Source organism: Anser brachyrhynchus (genome assembly GCF_964034855.1).
Source record: "Anser brachyrhynchus genome assembly, chromosome: 2".
Taxonomy (NCBI): Eukaryota; Metazoa; Chordata; class Aves; order Anseriformes; family Anatidae; genus Anser; species Anser brachyrhynchus.
In genome coordinates, this window is record NC_137695.1 from 157367426 (window position 1) to 157385084 (window position 17659).

Sequence of the window (17659 nt, forward strand, 5' to 3'; positions counted from 1 at the left end):
ATTAAAGAAGCCAATATCTTGAGAGATGCTGCTTAGAAAAGGGAGGAAAAGTCATCTTAATGATGAGCAAGTTAAAAGAACCGTGGATGTTGTATCTTTGTCAAAGACTTCTAACCGTGCTCCTCTCTAACTCTGGAAGTAAGGACAGAGCTGACTGCCAAAGTTTTAATATTAATTCTATCTAGTGTATCTTTTAGTTGGCTAATCCTACAAAATTGCAAGAAAACAAACCTGTGGAACAATCCAGGTGTGATGCAAGTCTGGCAATAACCTAGTTTGAGATGTCTGGTTGTTGTTTCTACGCAAATAATGCAACTTTTACTTCTCACAACCACTACTCAAGAATCAAGAGTTCTTTGAAGGAACCTTTGAGGGCTAGAAGTTGAAAAGAAGATATAATGGATGCCAACTTTGGGGTGGGAATGCAGATCACGAAGCAGAACTGCACATGACAAAAAATCTTTGTATTTAGATCAGCTCACGTGGCCTTTCCAACGGCTTGTTTAACAAAAATCCACCCTCCAACCCCCCAAGCTGCTAAATGTCAACAGTGCCTTCATTTCTCCATCAAATAGGGTAGTTACACCTTTGCTTCAACCACTCCTGGTAAGAGAAAGGCGATTTACTTGTGACTGCTGATCAAGCTGCGGCGGCACTGCTTGCATTCAGGGTACGTTGAGCCCATCGAAATTCCGTTTCGGCAACAGCCACCCACTCGCATGCCCATCCGAGGCTGCGAACAGGACAGAGCATGCCCTGCAAATCCATTGTTGAGAATATGCACGTAGGCAACACATCCTAACACAAATAGGCAAGATAAACAACTTTTCTTTCCCTGCATTGCAAATATACACATTGGCAGTAGGAGAGCAATGTTTGCACGTTCATAAAAAACACTTTTTGTTTTGGAAATGAAGCATGCCTTGAGTGTAAAACCAAGGGAAAAAAAAAAAAAAAGGAATAATGAGAGCACGCCAGTTCTTTGAAATCCAAGAAAGCATTTCCAAGAATTGAAAAGCTGCCCTTCAATCCATTGGAGCATACAGACTCATCCTTCAGAGCAAACAGCTGTCTTGGAGGGACTAAACCCATCCAGAACAAACAGAGGTTCACGGCCAGGATTTCATGACCAAGGATTTGTGTATAATGTATACAGCTAAAGCACTGCTTCTACTCTGCTCTTGAAAAAATCAAAAAGATATTTTCCTTTTTTTTTTTTAAGGGAAGAGGATTTTTCCTCACTTTTTTAACCACCAACCACACCCTTTCCATTGACATTTGACTTGGTTTGAAATAGAAGATGTTAGGTTAGAGAAACACCAGAAATCAGGAAAGAAACTTCAACACTCACTTTCCCTTGGTGTTAGAACACTCCACAAAGACCTCCGCTTTGCCAGCAGAAATACCTTTTCTGGAGATTTCAGCCCAAGTTTAACTTCCTTTGAATACTGGGAAGGTTCCTCGGCTATCATCCCACTAGCCACACTAACCAGGGAGAATTCTTAAAAAAACAAACCAAAAAACCTTTTTTCCCCTTCCCCTTTTAATTGCAGAGCTGTCTCAAAGATATTCACCACTGAATACTTTCAAAAGTTCATCAGAAACAAGCCAAATACCAAAGCCAGCACCAGTCTCCTTCCCAGTTCGTAATTCAGAAGAAACAGAAGCTCTCTTGCAGTCGATCTCCATAAGAGAAGGAAAAAAAACTAATGCATAAAAACCTTAAAGACTATTTTCACCTTAAATTATTCAGCTTGGTTGGACAGAGGTCATTTCAATGGAATGTAGGCTTGTACTCCAACAACGGTTTACTGTTCCTAAATTAAGTGTAACGTGGTAATACATCAGTGCTAGGTCATTCCTACAGAGTACCTGCACGTTTCCACAGTCACTGTCCCAGTCTGACAAAACAAAAAAGCCATCATATTTGTTAAAAGAGTAAGAGCAATCCCTTCACCTGCCCAAAGTATATTCTTCTTTCTTAGAAAAGGAGGACAACACAAAAATAATGTTATTTTTAGAAATGAACATCCAAAGAAATGTGTATATATGGAAACTAAAAATTAAGGCAAGCCTCAGGTTACTGGTACTTGTCTGTTCTTTTAAACCAGTTTTATAAAAATAATATGACATGTTTGTGCTTAAAATAAGGATGTGTAGCTCTGCAAATTGAACTTGGCACTGAATTTCTTAGTGAGTGTAAGTTTTGGAGCCTAAAAGCCCATAACCACAGGTATTTCTGAGTCGAAGAAACCAGAGATGTAATCTCTGCTTTTGTTTTGCAAGTTTCTACATTCTCCTTTGGAAAGATAACCTGCATTTCAAGTACTGTATAAAGAACCCTAGACTTACATTCACAGTAGAGGCTTGCAAATAAGGTTAAAAAAGGAGACAGTTTTCCTCCCTTGTACCCATTAATACACTTTAAGAAATTAATCAATCATACGGGATGCGTATTCAAACCAATCTACCTAAGTCATGGTGTAAAGATGTTTCAAATGGCACACAAAAAAACCTCTTTAATGTAAAATAAGAGTATGTTGCTGATGACAATGATTCCCACTACTGTATGTCTAATTTGTATGGTCACCAGGTTATCCCTAAACACAGGTGTGAGCTTATTAAATTGCCATTAGGCAGATTCTCTGATGATCACCAGTGAAAATCCTTGAATTTCACAGGTCTACAATCACTGACACAAGACTCACTCCACTTAGGAATGCTCTTAGGTCTTTTCATAAATAGTGATGCTAGGAAGTAGTAAGAAAGGAAGAGAGAACATTCAAATTTTGTCTTTCTTCTTAACTTTTCTCTTACACAAAAGAAACTCAATAGTGGGCAGAAGGAGACAACATATCTCCTGAACACTGGCAGTCCTTTCCCTTCAGCAGATCAGAACTGTGTCTCTGAAGTGGAATATGAAGTACTGTACAGAGGATACAAGTGATGGATGGGAGGAATGAGCAGGTGGAAACCTGCTTCTACAGCAAGAACATCACAGAAAAAAACCAAACCCATACACCACGGACCACCAGGCAAGACTGTTCTTGGACAATAACTAAAACCAAGCAAATCATGAAATTTTAAAAACATCTGACATGTTAAAGTGAGCTTCGTTTCAGTACCGCAAGACCCTAATTGTATGAGCAAGTGTAGAAAATGGTAAGTAAAAGTCTCCGTGTAGGATTATTGACCTGTACTTTCCACACAGAGCTGCTTAACTTCCCTTTTCTGAACAAATGCTATTTTCACGCATATGTGTACTTCCACGTATCTCAAAGATTACAGATACTTAAAGCTATCCTTCAAACAATCCCAACCTTGTATTTTGTGTAAGTTAACTGAAGGACTACGCTGTACAAATAAAAGCAGCAGGTGATTGCCAGGGTGAGGAGGGGAGGGAGGACAAAGGGATGTACGTACTGGTGGGACAAAGGGCTCTGATGCAAAAACTTCAGCTCAGTTTCCCCATGCTGGGAGGAAAGACTTTCCAAACAGGGATTAAAAAATAAAAAAGGCAAAGAAAACAAAAACCATGCACATGTCTTACATTTGAACACAGTAACCATGTAAAAATGTTGAACTTTTAAAAAAAGAATATGAAGAGAATCATTTAACGCCTCTTTTCTCCTCCATTTCCTCCCATCATCATACAGGATTTGGGGAAGTATAAAGTGGTAAAAGTCAACTGACATAAATCAGTAGTGGTATCTAGACTGATAACCAGTTCTCTAAATTTCAAGTTTCTGTTCTGCAAAAATGAGAAGAGTTCTTCTATTTCTTCAAGGTAATACAAAATCATATATCAGATTTTTTTATTTTTTTTATTTTTTTAAAGGAAAATTAGTACCACTTAAAGCCTTCTCTGAAATTACTCACAACATACAACAGGTAAAGATTATTTTAAAATACACTGTGAAACGTCTGTGTTTCTGCTTCTGGACTTCTACCTTTTGACCATGAAGTTAACATTTAACCTGAAGATGACATGAGAATGCTAAAACCAGACTTACTCGGACATCAGTAGCATCTCCATGCCGGATAATACTGGCCCACGTTGTCGGCTCACTGCTATTTTCGAAGTAGTGAAAAACCTTTAAGACTCGCTCCATGGCCCCCGGGGAACGCTCCATCCCAGTACTGAGGTGGGTCTTTGCACTTGAACTTGGTGTATGATTCAAGTTTGGATCGAGGTAAGCTGCCGCCATGGTTTTGCTAGATGCTAGGTATCTGTCATATTCTAGGAAAGGAAAACAGAAAGCAAATTAATTTTAGTTACGCCTAAATCTTACACTGATTCAGACAAAATATTTACTGCAAATCCTACAAGACTCATTTTTAAGGGACATTTAATCGCTCTTTCGGAGTCCCCTACTAAAATAGTTATGCAAATACAAATATAAAAGAAATACTACCACAGAAACGGCAAGTCCCAGCGAGCAAGTGAGTGTAATTCAAACAATACAGTTAACACAAGTGGCATCTTTGGCTTCGCTTCTTCCTTCAGTTTCTCAGTGTCTTAACCCAGCCCTCCCCCAAAAGCATTCAAAACCAAATACTGCCTTCCAGTTTTAACAAGAGTTCCCATCCCAAAGGTCTGTCGATTTGGACCTTACAACAGCCCAAAGATCAGCATCGGGAAACCCCGACACCCGAGTCACCAAACTGAAGGCTCTGCGCGAAGAAGCTGCACACTGACACAGCTTCTCCAGTTTAAGACTAGGGGCTAGTTTTGTTATCCACTGATTTCCAAATGATTTCCACGTCTGGTAGCAAAAGGACTACAGTACGAGTCCGCATCCCAAAGAAGAAAAAGACCGCCTCTTGGCTACTGCTGCAGATTAATCAACCATGAGCAGACGGTATCTGAGAAATCAATACAGAACAAGAGGGAAAAAGAGAAAACAATACATCCTTCCTCGCCTGACGTAGCCTCAAGAATCATCCCAGCCTGATGGATGGCAAGAGCAAAGACCTGCGGGGCTCTGCTCCAAGCTGACAGGGCTTGGACAAGCACATCAAGATTTCTATAGGATCAGAATGGTTTGGGTTAGAAGGGACCTTAAAGATCTAATTCCAACCCTGTGTCACGGGCAGGGACACCTCCCACCAGCCCAGGTTGCCCAAAGCCCCATCTGGCCTGGCCTTGAGCACCTCCAGGGATGGGGCATCCACAGCTTCTCTGGGAATTATATATATATATATATATACCTGCCCCTGGCAGCAAGCAGACAGTGGGCAAGCAATTTTCAAAATCTGGAGCCGAGTTGTTAAAAATAAACTTGATCTTTTGGGCGTAGTAGGATGAACGCCTTTCTGGTAGTAAAGCTGAGCTGGGAAACAGGCAGAAGAGGTGATTTAAGGTGTTTTAAGCTGTACTGTGGTTGAGTATCTGAACCTTAGCTTGCTTCTCTGCAAGGCAGAAGGCTACAGCTCAGCTTTTAGGGTAGCCATTTTTAGTTTTATACCCCAGCATCTTGAATTAGCTCGTCACAGATGAGCACAGAGCAAGAGCAGCAGAAGTGGGTGGGTAGGGGCACGAGGGGACACCGTGTCCCTTGGGTCAGTTCCCCCCAAATCTTCACCCACGGCCAGGGTTCGGCTAACAGGAATTCAGCACCGGCCCTTATCAAGGCTCGAAATCTTGAGACTGTAGATAACACCGTTTGCTAGAGGCTAAAACAGGGCTTGAAGCCTAACAACGAAGTTAAGTGTCCAAATTCCTAGCCACAGTAGAAGATAAAGGGGAAACAAACAGCCCATCTGCGCAGTGTGACTTTACCTCTACAACAAATGGTTGAATTGCGTTCGTCCAACAGAGCTGTAAGAACTTGGAGTTGGCAGCACTGGGGCAGACAAAAGCCCTCCGCAGTCCTGCCCTCAGGAGATTTAAGAGCAGGCCAACAAGACTTCTCCCAAATATTCCCCATTGCCTGACCCCTGAGGGACTTCCCGTACCTGCCTGCTGCCAGCTCTGCTTTCGTAACCCTCTGTTGCCGCAGTGCCTGAAAATCCAAGAAGCTGTTAGATCTTCTGAGCCGTGCTTTATTGCTCTCTTTTCTAGCGATCAATACAAATGCACTAAGCCAACCCCATGCCCATTTTAAAACCTGTCCGCCCTACCCATAAAGATCCCAAAACGCTGGGAAAACCTCGGCGAGGTTACTCGTGGGTTCTCCACGCTGAAGGAGCTGGCATGCTGTTTCCAGAAAAACCTTGACTTGAAAGTTGAAGCGGGTATAAAAATCTTCTCTGTGGCTGACTGCGACCAACCCGACGTAACGCAACGTCACCCTCCACGCTCCGACCTGCGAGGCTCCTCTCCTGTAATGGCAAAATGGCCTCAGCTCCTGTAAAACAGCCTCAGCCTCTCCTGTAATCGTAAAACAGCCTCATAAAACTCCAGATGACTGCAGGCTGGGGAGCTGCATGAGGACAACTCCCTTGGACAAAGTCCTAATGGCTCTCAATAGTGTAACTACTAAGAATTAAAGTTTTCTACTAAGAATTTATTTTTCTGCTCAAACTTGGGCCACTTTTAACCCTCTTCCATGAAGTCCTGCCTCCTTTAAAACAACCTACCCTAGCTCAAAGTCACTAGGAAAAATGCTGTTATCTCAAGCTTACACACACAAATGATAGAAAATTACTCTGCAAACCAAAGCAATACAATTTTTTTTAGTAAAGAGGAACTAAAAGAGCACCTGTTTTAATACAGTATCGTCAACTTAAGGGACGTATGTATCGGGTTTTATTTGGCAGAAAAAGAGCAGGGAAAAAGCTATAGGAAAAAGCAGAAACAAGCATTTTAAAAGTGTCTAACCACAGATGTATTACGGACAATCTATGGGACAATATATGTCCCTTGGGAGCAGCAAACAGAGAAGTGAAAGACATCGGTTCCTATATACAGAAGTGCTCTTAGGCAGCGTAATTTCAATGGGTGGGGAGAACACAATGACAGAAGGAATTCCTTCACGTTCATCACAGTGAGGGGAAAATCTGGAATCCAGCATGGGACCGACCACGGCAGGTACAAAGTATTGTCAATTTTCACAGTGTTTCACAGGATAGAAGCACTGAAAGGTAAACCAACCTCCTTCTGAAAAGCAGACAAGCACTTTTCCTCAGAAATTTCATCATCTTTGGGTTCTTTATAACTTCTTTTAAAAATCCCAATGCTTACTTAACGAGGCAGCAGAAGAGCAGTAACTTTGGTAGCTCTGAAGTTACAGAAACACATGCCCTCTCTCTAGCTACGAACCTATTAATATTTCATTTAAGCCCTGCCCCTGGGTCTGAGTTTATAATGTGACTGTAAAACTTTGCCCCTGGCCAAAATTCTGTAAAACATAGCTGCTCGCCATGTAAGGATAATTAAACTACTACTTTACAAGATCTGCTTGGTTATTTAAGATACAAAGAAAAGTAGGATTACAAGACCAGGATGCCTCCTTGTGCTCTTCTGAATTCAAACCAGATTGGTTTGTAATCCTGCCATTACAGGCCTCAGTTTAAAAGAACAGCTTCAGTTCTCCTGGTATTAAATAGCCAAGCAGGACACTATTACGGAGCAGAAACAAGCTACAGTACACACGGAGACTTAATTCTGCCGGGTTTTATTGGATATCGTGGTGATAAAAGAGCAGGGGCAAGCCCAGTGGTCTAACATCAAGGCTGGTCAAACTTGTTTGTATGCAAAGTCGTGCCAGCTCTCGCTCTGTGTGTCCCAAACTAAACACTCCTGACCTCCCGGTGCTCACACGTTACAAAACACTCCGCTGTTCCTCGGTACCATAAAGACAAATTATTCCAAGCTTGGGGAGAGGAGTGGAGCAAACCAGTCCTGGCCTGCTGATACTCGGTGGCTCTGCTAAGATGCTGCAGTCGCTCCCCAGAGCATTATCATCCTGTCAGCCTGCTATCGCCTGGCAGAGTACCTGACATTTAGGGAAATAAATGGGAGATTGTTACGTGAGGTTAGAAGATAAAGCCTTTTTTTCCCCCAAAAAACAACCGTACTTTGCAGCAAGAAAGCACTGTTGACCTTTTTTGTGCTTTGCTTTTTATACCATTCAGTTTTGAATGGCGGCTGTTGTCCTTACTCACGTATCAGCTACGTTAGGAAAGAATAATCAAAATCATTTTGTCAAAACCCCCAGAATTATGAGGTAACTAATTGAATTACTTCTGAATTTCTGTTTGCAAGTCATTTGCTGCTCAGCCTAATTCCTGCTGACATCTCACCAGCACTGCACAGCCCCACGTCTGATGACTGCAGCGGGAGCAAAGTCAATATTATGACTTTCAGTAGTACAAACAAGCAAAGTTCAAAGTCACATTTCACTACCAGCTCTGAGTACTCAGAAACTAAGTCACTTCCACTGATGAGACAGTCAAAAAAAAAAAAAAAAGAGGTCATAACAAATGTTTAAATCAATTAATTAAAATGCGATTAGCACACTGACAGAAAAGTTAGCGGAGTCCCATCGGGGCAATCTTTTCAATGCCAATAACGTCTTCTCTATCAGCCGTTTTGACGATTTACTGAAAATAATAAAATAAAATAAAAAAGTTCCTCATGCCGGTGTTGGCGGCTCGCCATCAGCGCGGTGTCAGCAAGTTTGCGTGACAACGAACCAAGCCATAATTATTCACACCGTGACTTCACGTTGTCCTTTGGAAGTGCCCTCAAGTTTTATAACGTTGCTCGATCTCCGTGGTCTGATCCCCACCTCCAGCCTGAAGGCAGCCACGTCTATGAAAATTTCTAGTCACACTTTGTCAAAAATAACTTGGCCCACCTCACTTCAGGCCTGCGAAAGGAACTGGGCCCAGAAGAAACCTCCCACTCCAAATAAATCCAGAGTTAATTGCTTTCATTGGTCCTGGTGTGGAAATTCTACAAGTCCTGAAATGCTTTTAAAAATATTTAAAAGTAAGTACTTTAATACTAAAGTAGTTGAGACTTGTTAAAACCCTTCAGGTTACTTGCACCCTCAATGTGCAACGTTGCTTTATCGGACTGACACAAAGCCCTTTTTGGCACAAAATACTGAACAGGAGGTCCCATTTAAATGTAACAGAAAGATTTTGTGTTATCCGGGGGGGTGAGCACTGGTTTGGGTTGCCCAGAGCGGCCGGGGAGCCTCCAGCCCTGGAGATGCTGGAGGCACGGCTGAGCACAGCCCCGGCACCTGCCCCTGCTCGGCGGGGGGCTCGGTTTTGCGATTCGGTGAAGACTACATTAAGAATTCCTTCCACACTCTAAAATCCTAAATTATCCATAATGTGCCTCACATCAGACAGTAAACATCTCACAAACGTACTGCTCAATCCATTTTCACAGCTTGCATTAAATCCTGCTGGAGCTCACCTTGCAAATATTACCTTGTCGATCTCAACCTCACAGAAAGTGAGGGTGTTAGGCAGAACTGTAAATATTTTCCCCATTACAAAGACTGTATTTTTAGGAGTCTGTTAAGTTTTGCACACTGCTGACACTTGATACGCCACGTCCTAATACTTTTTTTGTTGTTGGTGGTGTTTCTGAGGTTTCGGCCCAATGCTTGCTCTTGGGCATAAGTTGGCTGACTCCCTATCTTACCAGGACCACACTACTCTTCCTAAGAAAACTGTCCTAGTGTATTTAACAGAACAGAATGGAGAAGTGGGAAAAGCTGAGACATCAAAAGTGAACCCCCAGAACATGCACGTGCTACAGGAAAGCAGCAGCAAGCACTCCAGGGGTGCAAGCACAAGGTTCTTCTTCTCTCTCTTCTTTCTTTTTAAAGTTACCTTATGTTAACGTAAAATCTTGCTACAGATTTAAGGATGAAACTTTGAAAAAGCCATTAAGAGTTTTCTGATTTCAAACCGGGGATAAACAGAGAAAGACAGCAAAAAGGGCATTTCTTCCCATTAGGTTCACTTTTGCCTTCAGAAAGTCAATAATTTCAGCTATTTCCAAAAGTCACATTGGAAACTCACTGTTTCCTACCAAGCTTACTTCTCTTGTTTTTCTTTCAGCTACTGTTGATGTTCAAAAGGAAAAAAAGCAGTGATCCTTTGCTCCAGCTTTGGCACCTTTTGGCTACATCCACCCTTGTTGGTAAGGCTGCCTGTACCTACACAGCCAAGAAGGCACACGTTTCCCTTGCTGCCTCCTCTCTGATCCCCTTCCTGGTCACCACTCCCTCCCTCATACATATATTTATTTTAAAGTACATTAATTGCAGCCAGAAACACTTATTGAGGCCCCCAGGTCAAAGTATAAAGCAGCCTGGCCAGCCGCATTAAAGCCATTTGAATAATGAGTTCTTGTATCTATTTTAGTCTAAATTGACCCACTGAATATTTCACTCTATCGATATGAAATGGGAGAGTGGCCTGTGACTGACAATTCCTGACCGTTTTCTTTCCTGTAGAACGTTGCCCAAGCACTTACTAACTCCAGGTCTCAGTTCAGTTCAAAGCAGAAATGTATAGTCCTTCTTCAAACACAATTATGTGTTTGAGAAATACACTGAAAAGCCAACAAGGGAAGACAGAGACCAAAGTCAAAAGATGTTTAGCAATGCAAGGTGCAAACGTACAAAAACCTGTTTCAATTATATCAGTGTTTTAGGAGATTAAGTGTTCAGGGGAGCATGAAGAAGGAATTCAGAAAGAACACAAACTACAAGATTCATATGAAACAAAGCAATATGACATCCTGTAGGCTGCAACACAAGGCAAGCATATCTCAGCAAAAATCAATTGTTAAGTATAAATATGCCCTAAATTAACTGAAACAAAGGCGTATTCCATGTACAGCTGCTACTGGTGAAACTTGTATTCGAGGTTCGTAAGAACCTGTAAATCACTTTTGCAAAGTGCGAAAGAAGCATTCGTCTGTACCTTGGGATAAAAAGGTAGAGAAAAGTTTTAAAGAGCATTCAAAACCAGCTGAACTATTTTTACTGTCAAGCAGTAATTCAAATCCAGTAAGATGTCTTGCAATCCTTTTGTCTTGCAATATCCAGTATGGCACTCGTCCTAAGGCTCCCCAGGGATGAGTCCTGACATACCTTCAGACTCAGTTTAACCCAATTTCATTGCAATGTGCTTGCATAATCTGCACCACTCAGCAACTCCCTTTGGAGTTGGCACCAATTCCTAGTTTTAATATGAAACATTTGATAATGAGGAAACATCGTTTGTGTTGGGAATACAAGAAAACCAGTGTCTTTAATTAGCACAAGGTATCCAGCCAGATATTTGCTACAGTTTTCAACAGCACTCTGAACATGCACTGAGCTCCCTTGGTACCGCTGAAATCCAAGTAAACACTAATCTTCCTTTACATCTTCAATTAATGACCTTACAAATCTCTCTAGCAAGGTATACGAAATTATAACGAAGTTTTCTTAAAAGGCACCACAGAAGTGACCAGTAAAAATTGTTCTCAAAAAAGCTGGCAGCAGGCCTACCGATCAAAACACGAGGGTGAAGTAAGCAATATGACAATCTTTAATACTACTTACTGAGTATTGCTCAATGGATGCCCTACGTAGCACAAGTTCTTCTAAACAGCTGCAGAGTAAGTAAATAGGAGCAGTGAGTAGTGAGTGTTTACTGTCTTTCTAGAAAAGCAAACGCAAAGAATAAATTAGAATTGGTGATAATGAGAGCATGTTTCCAGGAGATTAGGAACGAGACATGCCTGAACCAGACGCAGTTCAGGGAAGTATTAAGGTATTCCAGCTATGCAGTATCACAGATTAAAATATTTGGCTTTTGCTGCCATTTGACTCGAAACCTTCCCTTCCTAGTTTTAGGTAGTGAATGATGCCATCCCAGACCCGCATGTCACAACATTCAGCTGCACAGGCTTTTAATTTTGGATCCATTTTAATACAGCATTAACTGCCCCCTACGTTATCTCCATTTTTCATGGAAACCAGAAGGGCACATCAGATAACAGGCACTGTAAGTACTGAAGGGGAATAGAGCATGACAATGGTCACGTTGTCGCACTTGTATGGCAACGGCCTGTTCCAAAAATCAATGACCTGTAAAAAGTTTTACTTAAGCCTATTCCGGCTCAAGTGTTTTCCAAAGCCAGTAATTACAGCCTCTGTTACATACAGAGAAATGTACGGACCAGGCACAAAGTGATTCTCATTCAAGTGACTGAATGGCTGTTTAATGTAGGCCAACCATAAAAATCCTTCTAATTACAGCTCGTTGAGATGATACTTCTGTGCGTCTCCACACACACAAGAAATATCAGTTATTTGCAGAGCTGGTGCTCTTGGAACTGGGCATGTACCATGCATCTCCTGACATCTTCACGTAAGATCCTGAAGAGCTGGGTAAACTGTGAGCTCCCTTGAATCCCTTTAGGAATCAGAGCTCTTGGCTCCTCATGTTGTTCTCGAGGACCTAAGCTACACCATTCTTCAGCTAATGGTCCTTTTCTCCTAAGGTCTCCATCTACTGCACCCGAAGACAGAAGAATAAGCAGAATTAGGTTAATTAGTCCAAGAACGGGTACAGTAGTACCTGTTCTCAAGTTTGGCATTTGATCTAACAATTAAGTCAGAGGCACAATGCCTGATAAAAATTCCTCTAACAAAGCCTCTGAAAGAGAAACCTAATACTCAAGAAAACGTTGCTCTGCAGAAGAAAAATGAGGGTTCAATCCTCTACAGCAGAGATGATTTTGTGGCAATTCAGCTTCATCCTTTTTGTCACTTTAAAATGGACAAGATCACGTAGGAACACCTCAAGAACACTCGATCATGATCAGGGTGGAACTTGGAAGGGTCAGAAACATCAGGTAGTTTGGTTGCTCCAATTTTTGGGAAAAAATCGTAGTAATATCCAGTCTTCACACATTGTTTGGCAGCTCTAAGCAGCACAGACGTAATGACAGAGCTATCAACACTCACTTACGTCCAAAGCCACTGCTGTGCCTTGTCCCTCATCACGCCAGGCTGTTGAAGGATGCGGGTGACAGATAGTCGGCGTGAGATCTTCGTGGCCTAGGACATGCCAGGAACTAAGGCAAACCTGAAGAAATGACTGCTTGCTTAGCAGGTTTCCCTACCTCCACCAGAATTTGTTGCACCACTTTAGCATACATCTGATCACAGGCAGGCAATTAAAAGAGACTTGTACGATGAAGCTTGCTTTATCGTGCGTTTTTATTCTACTTTATATTTCCTTGGAAACAATAAATCAGTTCCCCACTATAACATACAAATGAACAGTGCAATTTGCATCCCACACTGACAATTTGCGGAAACACCAGGTGGTAATAAATTGACGTTACACAGAGACGACACCTCCACAAGCCTGCGTTACTCAGAACAAACAACCCAATCTTCCTTCAGTCCTTGCTAAAGCAGGCAGGCACATTAACATCAGGGGTTACTTAAAAACCTGGAATTTTAAAAATGCTGAGTAGCACTTGGCCTGAAAACAGACCCTGTTACAAGAGGGTCCAGTAATGAAAGCATTACTTCCTGGGCTTCAGGAAGCACGGAGTTTTTACATATTTGCGATCCGTGCTCTTAACGTGTTTAAACTTCTTGCAAAAGTCCTTTGCTGTAGCTATGGAGAACACAGGAAAACAAAAACCTTCACGAGTGCTTCAGTATGTCTGAAAACACCTACATTTCTGCGCCAAATGAGAACTTGTTCAGTTGTGACACCCTCCACTGTAGGGAGGATTCATTTTTTTCTCTGCAGGTTGGAGGAACGGGACCCATCACTCCAAGCCCTATTTCCAAGCTAGCTTTACAGAAGGTGCCACAAAGGAGCAAAATATTAGGTATTCCAACCAAAGGACACTGTCTTTCATTGCATTATTAATTTTAGCCTGGAATTGGGTCTTCAGGATATTCATAACTTGGCATAACTTCTGTCAGTGCTCACCAAAGGCTGGGGGTGAGTAACTGTCTTTAGCATCGTACAGCCTCTTGCCAGCAGAGAACCACAGATTAAGTTTATTCTATTTTAACTTCAGGGTGGCAACAGAGTAGAAGAGTCAATGAGATTTCCCCCAGATTTCACAAATATCCGCAAAGTCCTAAAAAAAAGGGGTAACCGAGTGATTAGGAACAGAGCAGCAGCTGTGTGAGGGGAATGAAAAAGGCTGGGACCTTTCAAGGTGTGAGGAGAGGAGATGGGGGAGCAGGGGAACTTGACCAATATCTGCAAAACCTGTGAGATGATGGATAAACTGAACCCGAAGTCCCCTAGCAAGAGAACTAGTTGATACTTGATTAAACTAATTTATTAGTTTCTGACAGAAGACCTTTTCTTAGCATGAGAAGGAGAACACAGGCAGACTGTCTCAGCAAATTCATAAAGCTTTGGGGCAAATTCAGAGAAAATGGGTGCCTAAACAGATACTACAAGACCCCTCTGAAGTCTCTCGTGCAACAACAGTGGATGCTGAAGAACCAGAAGGAGAAGAGACCGCAGGTAACAGCCACCCTCATGTGGTATCCTCACACATTCACAGATGAGAGATGCTGTCAGAGAGAACAGTGAACTAGATGGACCACTGACGTGATGCACTGTTTTACACTCTTAATGTCCATAAAAGCTTCACCTTTTGCTTCTACCACTGAAGCTGAAGCGTGATCCCTGGTTCTTCCTTAAAGTTCAGCTGAAAATACAAATATATCAGATTTGCAAGCCTTCCCGTGCCTGACATTTCACAGACCACATTTATCATGTCATTTGTTGCCAGTGAAGGATGATTATTTCCAGGCTTAGAAAAGGCTTTGACTGTAAATCAGAAAATTAAATGAAGTCGAAGTAGACATTTTTCTTGCATTGAACAATTCAGAAAAATCCAAAAATCTGAGAAAAAAGCACATCTACTTGCCAGAAAACATACCCAGTATACCCTCATCCTTACAGGGATCCAAAGTAGTAAGAAAAAAAGCAATCAAAGATGCCCCATCACTCATGCAACACTTTCAGGTGTTTTGTTATTTTTTTTAAACGTCAAATGTTTGCAAGCACAGTTGACGTTGTCATGTATAGTCTGATGTTCAAGTATCACTAAAGGAATTCAAGTCTTGTTTCTCCAATCTACCTATAAAAGATGCTGCAGACAACAGAACTGATATATAATCATTTCTAAAGTATATATATATATTTGTACGGAAGTTTGAGCTCATTTTTCAAAGGAAAGCAAGTTGTCACCACAGGCTGCTGAGCCAATTTAATATAACCAATTTGTCCCCGCTGCTGCCAAAGCTGCAGAGCCTGCTACCCCCCTTCCTCCCCGCCAAGCATTTCCTCATCCACACTGCCTGACGAGGCAACCCTTGCTTCCCTTCTGCGGCCTCCTGTTGCTGCTTAAACGCTTTTTGAGCTGCTTTTACTTATTAAGACAGAAGAAATCTGTCCGGGCTTCTTCTTTCTGGTTTTGGGTTGTGCGTGTGTTTTCTATCTAAGTGCGGCGAAGTGGCTCAAAAAGAGCTCTAAGAAGCTCTGGAGCCAGCACAAAGTAAACAGCAAAAGCACATGGCCAGTAGTAGGGAGGAGGAGGAGGCTTCCCGCTCTTGGCAGCTGCAAGCTATGTCGGCTCATTGCTCTTCTTGGACTACACCTGGCTGGGGTGGGAGGAAAATAACTAAGCAAGGGATAGAAAACATCCTCTGCACGCACAGAAGGGGGAGAAAAGCGAGGGCTGGGTTTTTGTGAAATTGTTTTTTTTTCCAGTCCAGCTGCACGGATCATTTGCAGTCCACATCTGACAGCTCTGAGCCTCTGACACTGAACTATTAAATTGCATTTACTGGTCCTGATGCTGGGGAGCCCGTTTACTTACCTGGGCAAGAGAGGGAGGAAAAGGGAGGAGGGAAGGCAGAGCTGGGCGGAGAAGGAGAGCTCTTCCATTGCAATGGTTAAAGAAGGCAGAAATACTTGGTTAAAATATGAATATTAAAAATGCAAATATTGTGTCCAACCTTATTTTTTTCTCCTCCTCCTTTAAAGCTATTTACCAACTACTAGCTGGTACCCAGATGCACGTGGCCAACTAAGCTGGCAGGTTTGAGGTAGAGACCAAGAATCTTTAAGACAGGTGTACTGGCACAGAAAAATATCCAGGGAGCATCCCAGCAGACAGGAGGAGGATGAAAAAGAAGACAGAACAGAGAGGAGCTGCTGGGTGAAACAAGTAACACACTCGAGGCAGACTGACCGAACTTGTACAGGGTTTGGCCTCCTGGCTGAAATAACGCCCACCTTCCAATGCCTGACCTACCTCGCCATGAGGGGGTCCCGCTGATCTGGGAAGCTCCCGTGTGCATCTCCTTACCAGTAAGGACGGATGGTTCTTTAGGTCACCTACGTTGTCTCTCCTGCCAACCCTTCATACCGAAGAAAAGGGAACCGAAACTGCCCAGGACTTTCATGTTCCATCTCAACGACGAATAATAAACTTCTTACAATTACTGCTTTGATAAAGTTAAAAGGTTTTGTTTCTGTAACATATGTTAAAGGATTGTATATAATACACTAAATATTCAGAAATAATGATAGTAATTATTAAGACTGTTCTTCTTATTAATAAGATTATTCTTACATTTCCTGAGAGTGGAGCAAGAGAAGCAATTTATCTTGTAATTTTAGGGTTTGAAACATTTGTAAACTGGACAATTACGGCTACATCAGCATCCAGTGTTCTTCCGAGACACAAATGTCTTCTAAAAAATGAATAGGATGCTCTGCTTTGTAACATGCAACTTTGATGGTGTCATAAAATGTACACAAAGCAAGTATAACAAGGTATGGAAAGTATAGTTGTGAAATACCAAATATGTTCCCAAAAGTGCATCAGAACACCCTATCTCTAGAAACGTTAACTCTTAAAAACTGAGGCATCTCCTGACTTCGGGTTCAGATTAGACACTGCATGAGCTGAAGTCCTTGAGGGCACAGCCCGAAAGGAACAAACAAGTCTGACTATCCAGTTTACCCAAAACAACAATTTCCCCTTGCTCAGGAGCGGAGCCTTTACTAACACTGCGCCCGCAGTTCTGGCACTGAAGTTTTATCTTCTGACACATTCTTATCAAAGAAATTCGCTCCAGGAATTTGGATATGGGGCAAAAGTGGATGGGATTCCTGGGTAACAGGGCAGACAAGGTTTGTTTGCATCTGATAGAAAGCAGACAGGGACAAGCACCTGTAATTTGCACCAAAATCAACAAAACATCTGAGAGTTAACTACCAGAGCACTAGCTACAGATCTTCAGCAAGGGATCGTGATTTAAAAACATTGTAGAAGTGCTGTGGTACCTTTTAAAAGTAAATTTTTGGGGCAGAAACCGTTTAAACACATGACATAAAACAAGCAAGCGTTTGAAATATGCCTGGCACAGTCAATGGCAGCAGGAGCACACCTAACCTCTAATTATTTCCAAGTAGTTCGTAAATGTCAAAGTATGGTTTAAAGATGCTCAGCATTTGTTTGAATCCGACTCAAAGCACTACGTCTTCATCAGCTGCAAGATATTTCCTGGAGCAAATGGGGTTTCATAGGTAACAGCCAGTCAAGGAGAAAAACCCATTTAAAACGTCACACACGATGCTGCTCAGAGGAACGAGGGACACCAAAAAGGGGTGAAAAGCAGCAAACTAGGGT

General features: G+C 42.1%; 1 protein-coding gene across 11 annotated transcripts in view; it reads right to left on the reverse strand.

Moving 5' to 3' along the window:
• Positions 1–17659, reverse strand: part of PTK2 (protein tyrosine kinase 2) — a 203892-nt gene that overhangs the window by 113225 nt on the left and 73008 nt on the right. For all 11 annotated transcript variants that reach the window (XM_080582103.1, XM_080582105.1, XM_080582104.1 and 8 more), the window contains one exon: positions 4014–4240. In XM_080582103.1, coding sequence (XP_080438229.1) covers positions 4014–4208 — 195 coding nt within the window. In that variant the 5' untranslated portion in view covers positions 4209–4240. The remainder of the gene's footprint in view (positions 1–4013; positions 4241–17659) is intronic.